Source organism: Peromyscus maniculatus, chromosome 12 (assembly GCF_049852395.1).
Source record: "Peromyscus maniculatus bairdii isolate BWxNUB_F1_BW_parent chromosome 12, HU_Pman_BW_mat_3.1, whole genome shotgun sequence".
NCBI classification, from domain to species: domain Eukaryota; kingdom Metazoa; phylum Chordata; class Mammalia; order Rodentia; family Cricetidae; genus Peromyscus; species Peromyscus maniculatus.
In genome coordinates this window covers 48,960,077-48,977,132 of record NC_134863.1, presented here as the reverse complement: position 1 = coordinate 48,977,132, position 17,056 = coordinate 48,960,077, and the positions used below count along the sequence as shown (strand labels likewise).

Below are 17,056 nucleotides of genomic sequence, written 5' to 3'. Positions count from 1 at the left end.
AACAAAAGTTATAGAAAACCCACAAACTCATGGAAACTGAATAATGCCCACCTGAAACATCAATGGGTCAAGGAAGAAATAAAGAATGAAATTAAAGATTTCCTAGAATTCAATGAAAATGAAAGTACAACATACCCAAACTTATGGGACACTATGAAAGCAATGCTAAGAGGAAAATTCATACCTTTAAATGCGCACATAAAGAAGATGGAGCAATCTAATACCAATGAATTAACAGCACAACTGAAAGCTCTAGAACAAAAAAAAAACTCACCCAGAAGAAATAGATGCCTGGAAATAATCAAATTGAGGGCTGAAATCAACGAAATAGAAAACAAGAGAACAATACAAAAAAAATCAATGAACAAAGAGTTGGTTATTTGAAAAAATCAACAAGATAGACAAACCCCTAGCTGAATTAACCAAAAAGCAAAGAGAGAGCACCAAAATTAAAAAAATCAGAAATGAAAAGGGAGACATAACAACAGACAATGAGGAAATCCAGAGAATCATCAGATCATACTTCAAAAACCTGTACTCCACAAAAATGGAAAACCAGGAAGAAATGAACAATTTTCTGGAAAAATACCACATACCAAAATTAAATCAAGACCATATAAACCATTTAAATAGACCAATAACCCCTAAAGAAATAAAAAACAGTCATCAAAAGTCTCCCAACCAAAAAAGCCCAGGACCAGATGGTTTCAGTGCAGAATTCTACCAGACTTTCAAAGAAGAACTAATACCAATACTCTTCAAAATGTTCCACACCATAAAAACAGTAGGAACATTACCAAATTCCTTTTATGAAGCTACAGTTACTCTGATACCCAAACCACACAAAGATGCAACAAAGAAAGAGAACTACAGACCAATCTCCCTCATGAACATTGATGCAAAAATAACAAAATATTGGCAAACCGAATCCAAGAATACATCAAAACAATTATCCATCACGACGAAGTAGGATTCATCCCAGGGATGCAAGGATGGTTCATCATACGAAAATCAGTCAATGTAATACATCATATAAACAAACTCAAAGAAAAAAAAACACATGATCATCTCATTAGATGCTGAAAAAGCCTTTGACAAAATCCAACACCCCTTCATGATAAAGGTCTTAGAAAGATCAGGAATACAAGGAACATTTCTAAACATAATAAAGGCAATTTATAGCAAGCCAACAACAAACATCAAATTAAATGGAGAGAAACTCAAAGCGATACCACTAAATTCAGGAACAAGACAAGGCTGTCCACTCTCCCCATATTTATTCAATATAGTACTAGAAGTTCTAACTAGAGCAATAAGACAACAAAAGGAGATCAAGGGGATACAAATTGGCAAGGAAGAAGTCAAACTTTCACTATTTGCATATGATATGATAGTATACATAAATGACCCCAAAAACTCTATCAGGGAATTCCTACAGCTGATAAACTCCTTCAGTAAAGTGTCAGGATACAAGACAAACTCAAAAAAATCGGTAGCCCTCCTATACACAAATGATAAAAGGGCTGCGAAAGAAGTCCGAGAAACATCACCCTTTACAGTTGCCACAAATAATATAAAATACCTTGGGATAACACTAATTAAACAAGTGAAGGACTTTTTTGATAAGAACTTTAAATCTCTAAAGAAAGAAATTGAAGAGATAGAAAATGGAAGGATCTCCCATGCTCATGGATAGGTAGGATTAACATAGAAAAAGGGCAATCTTACCAAAAGCAATCTACAGATTCAATGCAATCCCCATCAAAATCACAACACAATTCTTCACAGTCTTGGAAAGAAAAATACTCAACTTCATATAGAAAAACAAAAGACCCAGGAGAGCTAAAAGAATCCTATACAATAAAGCAACCTTTGGAGGCAACACCATCCCTGACCTCAAACTCTACTATAGAGCTATAGTAATAAAAACAGCTTGGTACTGGTATAAAAACCAACATACGGACCAATGGAAGCGAATTGAAGGCCCTGACATTAATCCATGCACATATGAACACCTGGTTTTTGACAAAGGAGGCAAAACTATACACTGGAAAAAAGAAAGTATCTTCAACAAATGGTGCTGGCATAACTGGATGTCAACATGCAGAAGATTACAAATAGATCCATATCTGTCACCATGCACAAAACTCAAGTCCAAGTGGATCAAAGACCTGAACATCAATCCAGTTACACTAAAATTAATAGAAAAGACAGTAGGAAGCACTCTTGAACACAATAACACCAGAGACCATTTCCTATATAAAACACCAACAGCACAGACCCTGAGCACAACAATTAATAAATGAGACCTCTCGAAATTGAGAAGCTTTTGCAGGGCAAAAGACATGGTCAATAAGAAAAAAAGACAGCCAACAGAATGGGAAAAAATCTTCACCAATCCCACATCTGACAAAGGACTGATATACACAGTATATAAAGAACTCAAGAAACTAGACATCAAAATGCTGAACAGTCCAATTAAAAAATGCACTAAAGAGCTAAACAGAGAATTCACAAAACAAAAATCACAAATGGCTGAAAGACATTTAAAGAAATGCTCAACATCCTTAATCATCAGAGAAATGCAAATCAAAACAACTCTGAAATACCACCTTACACCTGTCAGAATGGCTACGATCAAAAATACCAATGACAGTCAATGTTCGAGAGGATGTGGAGCAAAGGGAACACTCCTCCACTGTTGGTGGGAATGCAAACTTGTACAAACACTGTGGAAATCAGTATGGCGGTTTCACCAGAAAATTAGGAATCGAACTACCTCAAGACTCAGCCATCCCACTCTTGGGCATATACTCAAGGAATGCAGATTTATACCATAAAGATACATGCTCAGCTATGTTCATAGCAGCACTATTTGTAATAGCCAGAACCTGGAAACAACCTAGATGCCTGTCAACAGAAGAATGGATGAAAAAAATGTGGTACATATACACAATGGAGTACTACTCAGCAGAGAAAAACAATGAAAGCATGAAATTTGCAGGCAAATGGATGGAACTAGAAAAAATCATCCTGAGTGAGGTAACCCAAACCCAGAAAGACAGTCATGGAATGTACTCACTCAAAAGTGAATCCTAGATATAAAATAAAGAACAATCAGACCACAAGCCATAGAACCATGGAGGCCATATATATAGCATGGTGGTCCCTAGGACGGCTGTAGCTTATAATAAATTTTGGTTTTACTCAATTATTGAAAAAAATAGCCAAACGAATGGAAACACATGAACTATGAACCAAAGGCTGAAGGTCCCCCAGCTGGATCAGGCCCTCTGAATAGGTGAGACAGTTGATTGGCTTGATCTGTTTGGGAGGCAACTAGGCAGTGGGACCGAGTCCTGTGCTCATTGCATAAGTTGGCTGTTTGAAACCTGGAGCTTATGCAGGGACGATTGGCTCAGTCTGGGAGGAGGGGACTGGACCTGCCTGGACTGAGTCTACCAGGCTGATCACACTCCTCAGGGGAGGCTTTGCCCTGGAGGAGGTGGGAATGGGGGGTGGGCTGGGAATAATAGGAGGGGTGGGAGGGGGAAGAACAGGGGAACCCGTCGCTGATATGTATAACTGAATGGTATTGTAAAATAAAATAAAAGGAAAAAAATTAATGATTTCACTTTTTGAAAGGAGTACAAGAAAAAAGTTGGAAAAGATATATAAAAATGCTAAGAGTAATTTTTAGGTAGCCATCAAAATGGTTTTAAATTTTAATTTTTCTGTTAATACATTCATGCTTTATGTGTTTCCTCATGTTTTGTTTTCCTATGAATAATGGAAAATGATGATTTCATAGTAAAAAAATTCTTTTTGAAAAATTTATATGCTTAATGAACAGTAGATATTGGCATTATTTGTTCTGTCCATAAATTCACATTCACTGTTTTTTTTTTCCAATATCAGATTCAGATAGGAGATTCATGTGTACAGACCAGTACTGGCATGCTACATCACCTAAACTTTCCATCCTTCTTTGGTAGTCAGGTGGGTTCACTGTGTGAGCCACTCTTCTATGCACGTAATAAATCATGGACTGCATCATTTCCCAAAATGTGGGTTGGGCATGGCCAATTAGAGCCATTTCATTTCATCCAGATGTGCTTTGATCCCAGGTCTTGGGCAGCAAGAACTATACGAAGTGATAGTGTGGTTGAATAACGAGGTATATACTGAGCCAGTAAATTCTAGGTACACCTACGCCAGTGAAACTGAGACTTTCTAGGAGAACAAAAAGTTGAGAAGTGTGTGCTAAGTAATGAGAGATGGGAAGACAAGTAAATGTGCAGTGACTGGGATACTTTTTTAATAATCAATTATTCATCTTTCCCTTTATTCAGTTCTGTGTAAGAAATACAGACAGGTGTAAGTTCAAGGGGTGAATGACTCCACAGACACAGCATCTTCCAGAAACAATAGGATGGGTGCACATGTGATCTCACAGAGTATTCATGGCTGCATGCAAAAGATCTGCACAGGCTCAAACCAGACAAAATCCCTAGACTGAGAAGGGGAAGGGAACACAAAGTCCTCACCGAGAATCTACTTGCAGTTAATACCTGCTGGGAAGAAAAAAAATATCAGTTCTCTCTAATGGAGTACATTTTTACATTGCACATACTGTTTGATATTTTATGCATACATGTGAAATAAATTATAAAAATCAAGTCAGTTAGTCACAAATCAACAATAATATCTTCAAACAAACTTGGCCAAAGTCCTTTGCTTTGACACTCATAACTCACAGGATATTGTTTAGTGCTACCAAATGGTTTGTATGGTTTAAGGGATAATATCTCAGGGGAATGGTCTACAACACAAGGAAATTCCTTTAGGATTTTTTCAAACCCTTTAACTGTGCTGTGTGGTGGACATAAGTAGCACAGATCTTGGATCATCTCTGAATTTTTCTCCTCTGAACACAACAAGATACTGACTTAGCCATAAATTCTCAGACCTCCAATATAATGCCAGTGCTTCAACTATGAAAATTTCCTAAGTATTCAAGGTAAGAGAGATATTCTAACACTTTTAATAAAGGTTTTTTTATAGTAAAAACAGACTTACTTCTCTGAAATCTTATCATCTTTATGCTCTAGATTTCAATTAATCCATAATAGTGTTAGTTCTTCACATACCTGAATGGTATCTGAAAGAAGAATGAGGCCTAGGATAATTAATCTGACTTTCCAATAGGATAACTTCAGCCTCTACAGGAAAAATCACAAAATAGTCTATAATATCACAGGCACATACACTGAAAGTTATTTCTACTTTACTTAACTAGATGAATTGTCTTTAGTTATTACAGCAATGAAACTTCTCCTGAATCCCACTTGATGCTTTGGTTAGGGAAAAAACAAATCTATTTTGACCATCAAGTTAGTATGAGTAGTCAATAAGTTTGAGTGAAACAGTTTTAGAGCAAAACAAAATGTATTTTCTGAACTTCTCTGAGAATTTGTTTTTTCTAAGAATTAAAAATGAAGTTTAATGATAAGTTCATTTTATTAGCTTATTTGCCAGAAAAAAATATATGTTTTGAAGGAAAAAAAAGAAATTTAAAGGAACATACCATTTTCTTATAAAAGTTGATTTTTCAACTTTCCTTATAGACTTGTTTTAAGGCAAAAAAATGTGCAAAGTAGAGTTCACTCAAGATTATGACAGGAATACAATAACAAGGTCTCCGATCCCAGGATTTGTATCTAAGATTGGAATTGCATCTGCTTTCTTCCATTGCCTGTTATATTTCCTTTCACAGAAGTATGTAACAACTAACCTCTAGAATGTTGATAAATTAGTCAGAAAAACTTTCAGATATATTTACAAAAATAAAGTAGTGAAGATTATGTACCAGAAATGGAGAATATAACTGAACGAAGGTGATATGTGAAATAATACAGAAAATGAAATTAGTTAAGTCTCTTATTAAATTAATTTTTTTGCTAGTGTTGCTTCTGAAATGTCACTTACCAAAGAAGAAGGAGAAGCAGAAAATATCTGGAAAAAAACACAACTTGAAGAATGCCATGGGTAGAGTTATTGTTTAAGATAAACAAGACTGATAATTTAGAAACATTTATTGCTTCAATCTAAGGTGATTTCATTGCCCCACAGGCCCCAGTCTGTTGTGATACTTTTGCCATCTCTAATATATATAAATTTAACATTGGTTTATTACTTATTTATGAATATTTTACTACTTACTTATTCTGACACAAATTCTCATGATTTCAGGCTTGCCTTCACTTACTACGAGACTAAGAATGACATTGAACAACTGACTCCCTACTTCCAGCTCTGAGGTGCTGCAATGACAGGCATACAACATGATGCCTTATTGGTGGGGCACTGAGGGTAAATCCACAGCTTCATGCACAGTAAACACTAATTCTATCAACTGAGCTATATCACATACTTCTATGATCCTTTTTAAAGATTCCCTCCTCTAAAACAACATATAATAGCACCATTCTCATATTGCATGATAATTGATTTAAATGTATTTTAAGAACTCAAAAAATGAATGATGGAATTATTTTAGGACAATGGACAAAATCTAGGTACACTAGTATTGCCTGATATCTTTATACACAAGCAGAAAGATACTGCCATTCCACTTTAAGTTCCCACCAGGATTATTAAAACATTCCTGTAATCTTCATAACTTGACTCTTTAATCTTAAAGGAAACCAAAAAAGTACAGGAACTATATTCCACAGATAGCTGGTGATGTTTCAGAAGAAATAATTCTGCTGTACAAAATTGTTGTTGTTGTTGTTATTATTATTATTATTATTATTATTATTATTTGGAAAATGAAGAGCACACAGTTGCAATCTTATGCCTTTCTCACTTGTCAACAGAGTAGCTGAAGATGACTGAAAACAACTACTCCTTGACAACAGAGTTCATCCTGGTGGGATTCTCAGACCACCCAGACCTGAAGATCCTTCTATTCCTGGTGTTCTTTGCCATCTATCTGGTGACCATGGTGGGGAATCTCGGACTGGTGGCCTTGATCTACATGGAACGCCGTCTTCACACACCCATGTACATCTTTCTAGGCAACTTGGCTCTTATGGATTCCTGCTGCTCCTGCGCCATCACTCCCAAGATGCTAGAGAATTTCTTTTCTGTGGACAGAAGCATTTCTCTCTATGAATGCATGGTACAGTTTTATTTTCTCTGCCTGGCTGAAACTACAGACTGCTTTCTTCTGGCAGCAATGGCCTATGATCGTTATGTGGCCATATGCAACCCACTACAGTACCACACCATGATGTCCAAGAAGCTCTGCCTTCAGATGACCACAGGAGCCTACATAGGAGGAAACCTACATTCCATGATCCACATAGGGTTCATGTTCAGGTTAACTTTCTGTAGATCTCATGTGATCAAACACTTTTTTTGTGATGTTCTTCCATTATATAGACTCTCGTGTGTTGACCCCTATCTCAATGAATTAATGATTCTCGTCTTTTCGGGATCAGTTAATGTCTTTTCCAATAGTATAGTCCTAATATCTTATTTCTGTATCCTTTTTACTATATTCACAATGAAGTCCAAAGAGGGAAGAAGCAAGGCCTTATCTACTTGTGCTTCCCACTTTCTGTCTGTGTCAATTTTCTATGGTTCTCTTCTCTACATGTATATTCGACCAAATTCATTTGATAAAGGAGATGAAGATATACCTGTTGCTATTTTTTATACTCTAATAATTCCTTTGTTAAACCCTTTTATTTATAGTCTGAGAAATAAGGAAGTATTAAATGTGATTAAAAGAACCATGAAGAAGAGATAATTTTGTAACATTGTGAAACAAGTATCTTCTCCCTTGGAAAATTTATTTTGATCTAGATATTACAATTCTACAAAACTGTAGGTCCAGGGAAAATAGAAAATGACACAAAGAATAAATGTTAATTTATTCAAAGGTAAATTTGATTCAAATATTATACTGTTTGAATGAATCAAATTATTTTGAAAATAAATATTCTACTAAAATTTACTTCTAATATCTAAGAAACTGGAGCCAATTTGAACTATTAGGATTGTTCATGAATGTGACAGTTTTCAAAATATCCAACAGAATTAAAGGATCAAATTTAGTATATATAAGGTAATATTCTCTGTTATCAAATTCCTGATCCCAAAAAATAATCAGCATAAATCTCAGGAAAACTTCAAGTTCCCCAAAAGGAATCAATTTTTCAATAATGCCATTGTTGGGCATTAACTTCATATTTGTATGGAATGGTTTTTCCATCTGACTTTAGATATTTAAGATACCATGCATGAACATTCATTTATACACAGTGTGTTATCTCTTAGTAAGAGCATTTCATATTTGGTATATACAATTTACTCTCATTCTATTAAATAGACTATTTGTATTCTGGGAGATTACTAACATGTAGTTTAAAATGATGCTCTTGATAATAAAATTCCTAAGAAATTTATTTTGTGTGCTTATTATTTGTTCATCAATATGGCATTCCATTTATTTCACTAATCATTAACAAAAATTTTCTGCTGTGATCACTGATTTTTTTGGTTTCTGTGATTAAGACAACAAAATCTGGCACCAAAAATTGGTATGTTCATAGCATATGTGCAAGACAGTGATATCATGTTCAAGTAATTTATAAGGTAAGAAATTAGTGGGTTGATATAAACCACAGTATTTAGTTATCAAACAATTTTGCAAATATAAAACAAAATAGCTTCCTGTAAACATCACATCTGCCAGGCATTATGTGAAGCTTTTCATATAACCAAAGACCAAGTAATTAGTTATTTGTTGGTGTTTTCTGGAATAAAAAGTTATACTTGAAAATATTGAATAGCTTGTTCAAGCTCATCCCAACAAGAACAATACAACTGGGATTGGAGTTAATACTATGCTTTCCCCATGTGCTTGAATCTCAGCAAATGGAGGTTACATACCTCTAATGATTAGTTATTACATCACATCAGAATTAATCTGTACCTTAAAAGTAAAAATAGATCATATTTTCAATGTACAATCTCTGTTTATGGAAATGAGTGTGACAGTGGGAAGGGGATTGGGGAAAACTGGAATAACGCTCACAAAGTATCAAATATTGGAGAGGTTTGAGACACAGGGTAAAAGTAGATCAAGTTACTGAGATCCTTCAGTGGTGCCCTCTGGATTTAAACTCAATTAGAAGCATCAGTTATGGAGTCTTCCTAGAAACAAGTTAAGATGATTGTATTTCTCAAGGAACTGATCTGACAGTGGATTTAATTAGAAAGAAATTGGAATGAAACAAACTTTAAGAATTCCCTTATTGGGAGATGAGAGTAGAACTTGACAGCAGTCAAACCAAAAAGAGGAATACCTCCAAGATAAATAGCATGTTAGAGAAAAGTAAATCAAATTTTGCCATTGTAGAACAATGAAATGAAGTCTCCTGCCTATTCCTGTCTAAGTCTGCCAACACTGTATTCCCAAAAGAGTGCCCTGCATATTTGAACACGTATGTATGTCATTTAATTAGGGCCAGTGATCCATGAGGTAATTTCAGAAGTTTCTCTGAAATGGGCTTACTCCGTTTTTAAAGAGATTCACAGAAAATTAATCTTAAGGGCTGGACACATCCGTGTTTTGTTTTGTTTTGTTTTGATTTCATGAAGTCCTGTTTGTCAATTAATGACATGATTTCCTTAGTGGCTAGATTATTAGGCAAAAGATCTTATCTAGGCCTATATCTTAAAGTGTTGCCCCAAATTTTCTTCTAACAGTTTCAAAATTTCAAGTCTTATATTAAGGCCTTTGGTGAATTTGAAGTTGGTTTTGTATGATTTGAGATATAGGCCTATAGTTTCATTATTCTATTTGTGGTTATTCAATTTTCTCATCATTTGCTGAAGAGAGGCCATCTTCAAAGCATACTTTTTAATATCTTTGTCAAAACTCAGATTACTGCAGCTGTCTGTTTATATCTTGGTTCACTATTCTATTCCTCTGATTCATGATTCGATTTTTATGCCAATACCATGCTGTTTCTGATGGCCCTCCTAAAACTACAAATCAGATATGGTGACACTAGCAGCCCTGGTCCCTGCTCAGGACTATTTGGCTATCCAGGAACTATTTTGCTTCCATGTGAATTTTAAGATTTTTTTTCTATTTCTGAGAAGAATGATATTAGTAATTTGAATGGCATGTTGTATTGAATCTGTAAATTGCCTTTGACAATATTGCCAGTTTCACAATATCAATTCTTCAATGTATGACCATAAGAGGTCTTTCCATCTTCTAGTGTCTTCTTTTGTAGAACATAATTTTAAGGTATGTTGCATTTGTTTAACTCTGTGAAGCTCTGTTACTGTGCCAGTCTAAAACACATTATGGTCTAATAAAGAACTGAATGGCCAATAGCAAAGCAGGAGAAAGGAAAGGTGGAGGTGGAAGATAGAGAGAATATATAGAATGAGAAATCACCAGAGAAGGAGGAGGACTCCAGGGGCCAGCCACCCAGCTACACAGCAAGCCATGGAGTGAGAGTAAGATTTATAAAAGATAATGGGGAAAGCCCAAAGACAAAAGACAGATTGCTAATTTAAGCTAAGGAAAGCTAGCTAGAAACAAGCCAAGCTAAGGCTGGGCATTCATTACTAAGCAATAAGTACCTGTGAGTAATTTATTTGGGAGCTGGGTGGTGGGCCCCTCAAAGAATCAAAGGAGTAAAACAAGCGACAACAGTCTTATTCTTTAATGTTTTAGAATTTTCACTGTGGAGATCTTTCATCTTTTTTCGAAGGGTGTAAACAATTAAGCATTTCATCCTTTACTACTAAATAATTTTCCAGGGATTCCAACAACTTGCAGAAATGCAACTAGTTTTCCATTCCATACTGTACAGATAAAAATATTATCATTTCTCTGAATCTTGCTGTTTCAATAAGCAAAATAAATAAACTCATGTCACTGTTTCAAGTAATAAGTTTCTGGGAAGGAAGTCAATCACTTATGATCCATTAAAACCTTATTAGTGTTTATGCCATTTATCAGTTTTCCAAAAATCCTGATCATTTGTAAGTTTTGCATGGAAAAGAACTACAAAAAAACTTTCATTTTTTGACATTTGATTTTATCCATGAATTTTAATTGGGAATTTATTCATTGTAACCCTTCAGATTTCCTTCTTCTTTGCTCCTCCCTCACACCTTCTCTCTTTCTGTGTGTCCTTCTCTCATACTGTCTCTTGCTATCTCTATTCTTTGTGTCTCACTGCACATTCCCCAGTCTCTTATTGCCTCCCTGTGTCAGCCCACTGATTGTGCTTCCCAATCTTCAGGGAAAATGCTTTGTAAATATCCACTGTTCTCTGAAGTATTTTGTTTTCAGTGTATATCCAATAACATTAGAAATGAAAAAAAAGCAAAAACAGGGCCCACTAGCACAAGTTGGACTCAGAGATAATCCCTGAGACAAAAAGTCCGTCAGCTAGACCAAGAGCTCCCACTGGATGAAGAGTATCAATCAAACCAAGAGAGGCTCCCTCAGATACAGACACCACTTACACCAAGTGGAGAAAGAGATGGGTAGACAACAGTGCAAAAATACAGTCAACAACATAAAAACCAACATGGCTCCATCAGATCCTACATCAGCAAGACCTGAACATCCCAACACAGAAGAAACAGAAGATATATACCATAAAAATGACTTTAAGAAGATATTAGAGATCTTAAAAGAGGAAAAGAAAAATCCCTTAAAGTAATCAAGGAAAACGAACAAAAAAAAATGGGAAGAAATCAGTAAATCCTTTGAAAGCCAAGAGAAAGCAATTAAACAAAGGAGGGAACACAGTTCAAGATTTCAAAACGGAAATGGAGTCAATAAAGAAGACACAAACTGAGGTAATGCTGGAAGTGGAAAATCTGAGTAAACGAACAGAAACTACAGATGAAAGCATAACCAACAGAATGAAAGAGATGGAAGAGCACATCTCTGGCATTGAAGATACGGTAGAAGAAATAGATTCATCAGTCAAAGAAAACACTAAAACCAACAAAGTCATGACCCAAAATGTCCAGGAAATTTGGGACACAATGAAAAGACCAAGCCTAAGAATAATAGAGATAGAAGAAGGAGAAGAATACCAACTCAAAGTCACAGAAAATATATTCAACAAAATCATAGAAGAAAACATTCTCAGCCTAAATAAGGAAATGCCTATAAAAATACAAGAAGGTTACAGAACACCAAATAGACTGGATCCAAAAAAAAGGTCCCCTCGCCACATAATAATCAAACCACTAAACATACAGAATAGAGAAAAAATATTAAGATCTGCAAAGGAAAAAGGACAAGTAACATATAAAGGCAGACCCATAAGAATAACACCTGTCTCAGAACTTCCCGGAGGCCAGGGAGTGATGAGCACTCAGCACATAGCCCCACATACAACCACTTTGTAAATCAATATGGCGCTTTCTTAGAAAATTGGGAATCAATATCCCCCAAGATCCAGCTACACCATTCTTGGGCATATAACCAAGGAATGCTCAATCATACCACAAGGACACTTGCTCAGCTATGTTCATATCAGTATAGTTTGTAAATAAATAAAATCTGTCAATGTAATACACCATGTAAACAAACTGAAAAGAAAAAAACCACACGATCATCTCATTAGATGCTGAAAAAGCCTTTGACAAAATCCAACACCACTTCATGATGAAGGTCTTGGAGAGATCAAGAATACAAGGAACATACCTAAACATAATAAAGGCCATTTAGAGCAAGCTGACAGCCAACATCAAATTAAATGGAGAGAAACTCAAAGCAATTCCACTAAAATCAGGAACAAGACAAGGATGTCCACTCTCCCCATACTTATTCAATATAGTACTTGAAGTTCTAGCTAGAGAAATAAGACAACAAAAGGAGATCAAGGGGATACAAATTGGAAAGAAAGAAGTCAAACTTCCATTATTTGCAGACAATCTGATAGTATACAAAAGTGATCCCAATAATTCTACCAGGGAATTCCTACAGCTGAAAAATTCCTTCAGCAAAGTGGCAGGATACAAGATCAACTCAAAATAATCAGTAGTCCTCCTATATACAAATGAAAAGGGGCTGAGAAAGAAATCAGAGAAACATCACCCTTTAACAGTACCCACAAACAATATAAAATACCTTGGGGTAACTCTAACTAAGCAAGTGAAAGACCTATATGATAAGAACTTTAAGTCTCTAAAGAAAGAAATTGAAGAAGATATCAGAAAATGGAAAGATTCCCCCATGCTCATGGATAGGTAGAATCAATATAGTAAAAATAGCAAACATACTGAAAGCAATATACAGATTCAATGCAATCCCCATCAAAATCCCAACACAATTCTTCACAGACTTGGAAAGAACAATACTTAACTTTACATGGAAAAACAAAAAACCTAGGATAGCTAAAAGAATCCTGTATAATAAAGCAACCTCTGGAGGCATCATGATCCCTGATCTCAAGCTCTACTATAGAGCTATAGTAAAAAAAAAAAAAACAGCTTGGTACTGGCATAAAAACTGACATGTGGGTAGACAGGCCCGGCGGTGGAGACAAGCAGACGCAGGTAGGCCTGTGGCGGGGGCCCGTGGAGGTAGACGTGCCCAGCGGCGGCAGCCGACAGGGATATTCAGACCCGGCGGCAGCTGTCAGAGACACTCAGGCCCAGCGGCGGCCCACAGAGGTAGACGGGCCCAGCAGCGGCCCGCTGAGGTAAACGGGCCCGGCAGCAGCGGCCAACAGGGACATTCAGGCCCGGCGGCAGCCGGCAGAGACATTCAGGCCCAGCAGCGGCCCACAGAGGTAGACAGGCCCGGCAGCAGAGACAAGCAGACGCAGGTAGGCCTGCGGCGGCGGCCCGCGAAGGTAGACGGGCCCAGCAACAGCCCGCTGAGGTAGACGTGCCCAGCGGCGGCAGCCGACAGGGTTATTCAGACCCGGCGGCAGCCGGTAGAGACATTCAGGCCCAGCGGCGGTCCACAGAGGTAGACAGGTCCGGCGGCGGAGACAAGCAGACGCAGGTAGGCCTGTGGCGGCGGCCTGTGGAGGTAGACGGACCCAGCGGCAGCCCGCTGAGGTAGACGCGCCCGGCGGCAGCGGCCGACAGAGACATTCAGGCCCGGTGGCGGCCCCCAGAGGCAGACAGAACCAGCGGCAGCTGACAGGGACCACAGGCCCGGCGGAGGACCACAGAGGTAAACAGGCCCAGGGACGGAGACAAGCAGACGCAGCTTGGAACAGGGATGCCCCTAACCCCAACAACTGGGGAAGAAGCTATCTCCGTGGGTCAGAACCAGAACGAATCTGAACACTCCATCTGAGGACAACCCAGGGCCCAGCTGCTGATCCTGTGAAACCCAACAACTTGGAGGTGTTGGTGAGACTACCCTGCTCAGCTGAAACCCATCTGGGAGAGGATTCAGATGCCTACAGTTTAAAGTCTGAAGAAACAAGATCAGCTGAGGAGTTGACAAATGAACAAAAAGTGACCTGAGAACACAGAAGAAGGCGCTACCCAGACACCAAACCAGATCACCAGAATCATAAGTATATAATTCACCGATCGAAATCAGCTGCCCCTGAAGAAATAGCCCAATAGCACCAATTTAACCAAGAACCACTACTAAACCAAGACTAAAAATTAGAACAAGAGAGGCACTCTCAGACACAGACACCACCTGCACCTCACAGAGGAAGAGATGAGCAGACGCCAGTGCAAAAATACAGGCAACAACATAAAGACCTATATGGCAACATCAGAACCTAGTGATTCTACACCTGCAAGACCTAAACATACCATGACAGAAGAAGCAGAAGAAATCAACCCTAAAAATGACATTAAGAAGATGATAGAGGCCCTTAAAGAAGAAACAAAACATTCCCTCAATGAGGAAATAAAAACTTTCCTTAAAGAGGAATTTAAAAACTACCTTAAAGAGGAAATAAAAACTTTCCTTAAAGAGGAAATAAAAAATTCCCTTAAAGAGGAAATAAAAACTTCCCTTAAAGAGGAAATGAAAAACTCCATTAAAGAGGAAATAAAAAACTCCCTTAAAGAAATGGAAGAAAAAACGAACAAAAAATGGGAAGAAATCAAAGAAAGCCAAGAAAAAGCAATTAAACAGATGAAAGAAACATTCCAAGATCTGAAAAATGAATTTGAGACAATAAAGAAAACACATGCTGAGGGAATGCTGGAAATAGAAATCCTGACAAAACGAACAGGAACTACAGAAACAAGCATAACCAACCGATTGCAAGAGATGGAACAGAGAATCTCTGACACTGAAGACACGATAGAGAAAATAGATTCGTCAGTCAAAGAAAACAATAAAGACAAAAAAGTCCTAACACAAAACGTCCAGGAAATTTGGGACACCATGAAAAGACCAAACCTAAGAATAATAGGGATAGAAGAAGGAGAAGAATACCAACTCAAAGGCACAGAAAATATATTCAACAAAATCATAGAAGAAAACTTTCCTAACCTAAAGAAAGAAATACCTATGAAGATACAAGAAGCTTACAGAACACCGAATAGGCTGGATCCAAAAAAAAAGTCCCCTCGCCACATAATAAAACACTAAACACACAGAATAAAGAAAAAATATTAAGAGCTGCAAAGGAAAAGGACCAAGTAACATATAAAGGCAAACCCATCAGAATAACACCAGACTACTCAATAGAGACTATGAAAGATAGAAGATCATGGACAAACCTCATGCAGACACTAAGAGACCATGGATGCCAACCCAGACTATTATACCCAGCAAAACTCTTAATCACCATAGGCGGAGTAAACAAAATATTCCAGGATAAAACCAGATTTAATCAATACCTGTCCACAAACCCAGCCCTACAGAAAGCACTAGAAGGGAAAATTCAACCCAAAGAAGCTAAACACATCCATGAAAAATCAAGCAATAGATAATCCTACACCAACATACACCACAGAAGGACAACACAACACAACCAAAAAAATAACAGGAATTAACAATCACTGGTCATTAATATCCATCAATATCAATGGTCTCAACTCACCTATAAAAAGACACAGACTAACAGAATGGATTAGAAAACAGGACCCATCCATATGCTGCATACAAGAAACACACCTTAACTCCAAAGACAGACACTACCTCCGAGTAAAGGGCTGGGAAAAGGTTTTCCAAGCAAATGGACCTAAGAAACAAGCTGGTGTAGCTATCCTAATATCTAATAAAATAGACTTCAAACTAAAATCAATCAAAAGAGACCAGGATGGACATTACATATTCATCACAGGAAAAATCCACCAAGATGAAGTCTCGATTCTAAACATTTATGCTCCAAATACAAAAGCACCCACATTCATAAAAGAAACACTACTAAAGTTTAAAACGCACATCAAACCCCACACATTAGTAGTGGGAGACTTTAACACACCACTCTCACCAAAAGATAGATCTACCAGACTGAAACTTAACAAAGAAATAAAGGACCTAACAGATGTTATGACTCAAATGGACCTAACAGATATCTACAGAATATTCCATCCTAACATAAAAGAATATACCTTCTTCTCAGCACCCCATGGAACCTTCTCAAAAATTGACCACATGCTTGGACACAAAACAAATCTCAACAGATACAAAAAAATTGGAATAACCTCCTGTATCTTATCAGACCACCATGCCTTAAAGTTAGAACTCAATAACAACAAAAATTATAGAAAACCCACAAACTCATGGAAACTGAATAATACCCACCTGAAACATCAATGGGTCAAGGAAGAAATAAAGACAGAAATTAAAGAGTTCCTAGAATTCAATGAAAATGAAAGTACAACATACCCAAACTTATGGGACACTATGAAAGCAGTGCTAAGAGGAAAATTCATAGCTCTAAATGCACACATAAAGAAGATGGAGCAATCCCATACCAATGAATTAACAGCACAACTGAAAGCTCTAGAACAAAAAGAAACAAACTCACCCAGGAGAAATAGACGCCAGGAAATAATC

At 37.1% G+C, this 17,056-nt stretch overlaps 1 protein-coding gene across 1 annotated transcript; it reads left to right on the top strand.

The window, feature by feature from the left end:
• The first annotated feature begins 4,932 nt into the window (after positions 1-4,932).
• On the top strand, positions 4,933-7,819 carry LOC102911587 (olfactory receptor 5K3-like). The gene is made up of 2 exons (XM_006998220.2): positions 4,933-5,020; positions 6,882-7,819. The coding sequence occupies exon 2, from the start codon at positions 6,893-6,895 to the stop codon at positions 7,817-7,819; it is 927 nt and encodes a 308-aa protein (XP_006998282.1). The 5' UTR covers positions 4,933-5,020; positions 6,882-6,892.
• Positions 7,820-17,056: the final 9,237 nt, after the last annotated feature.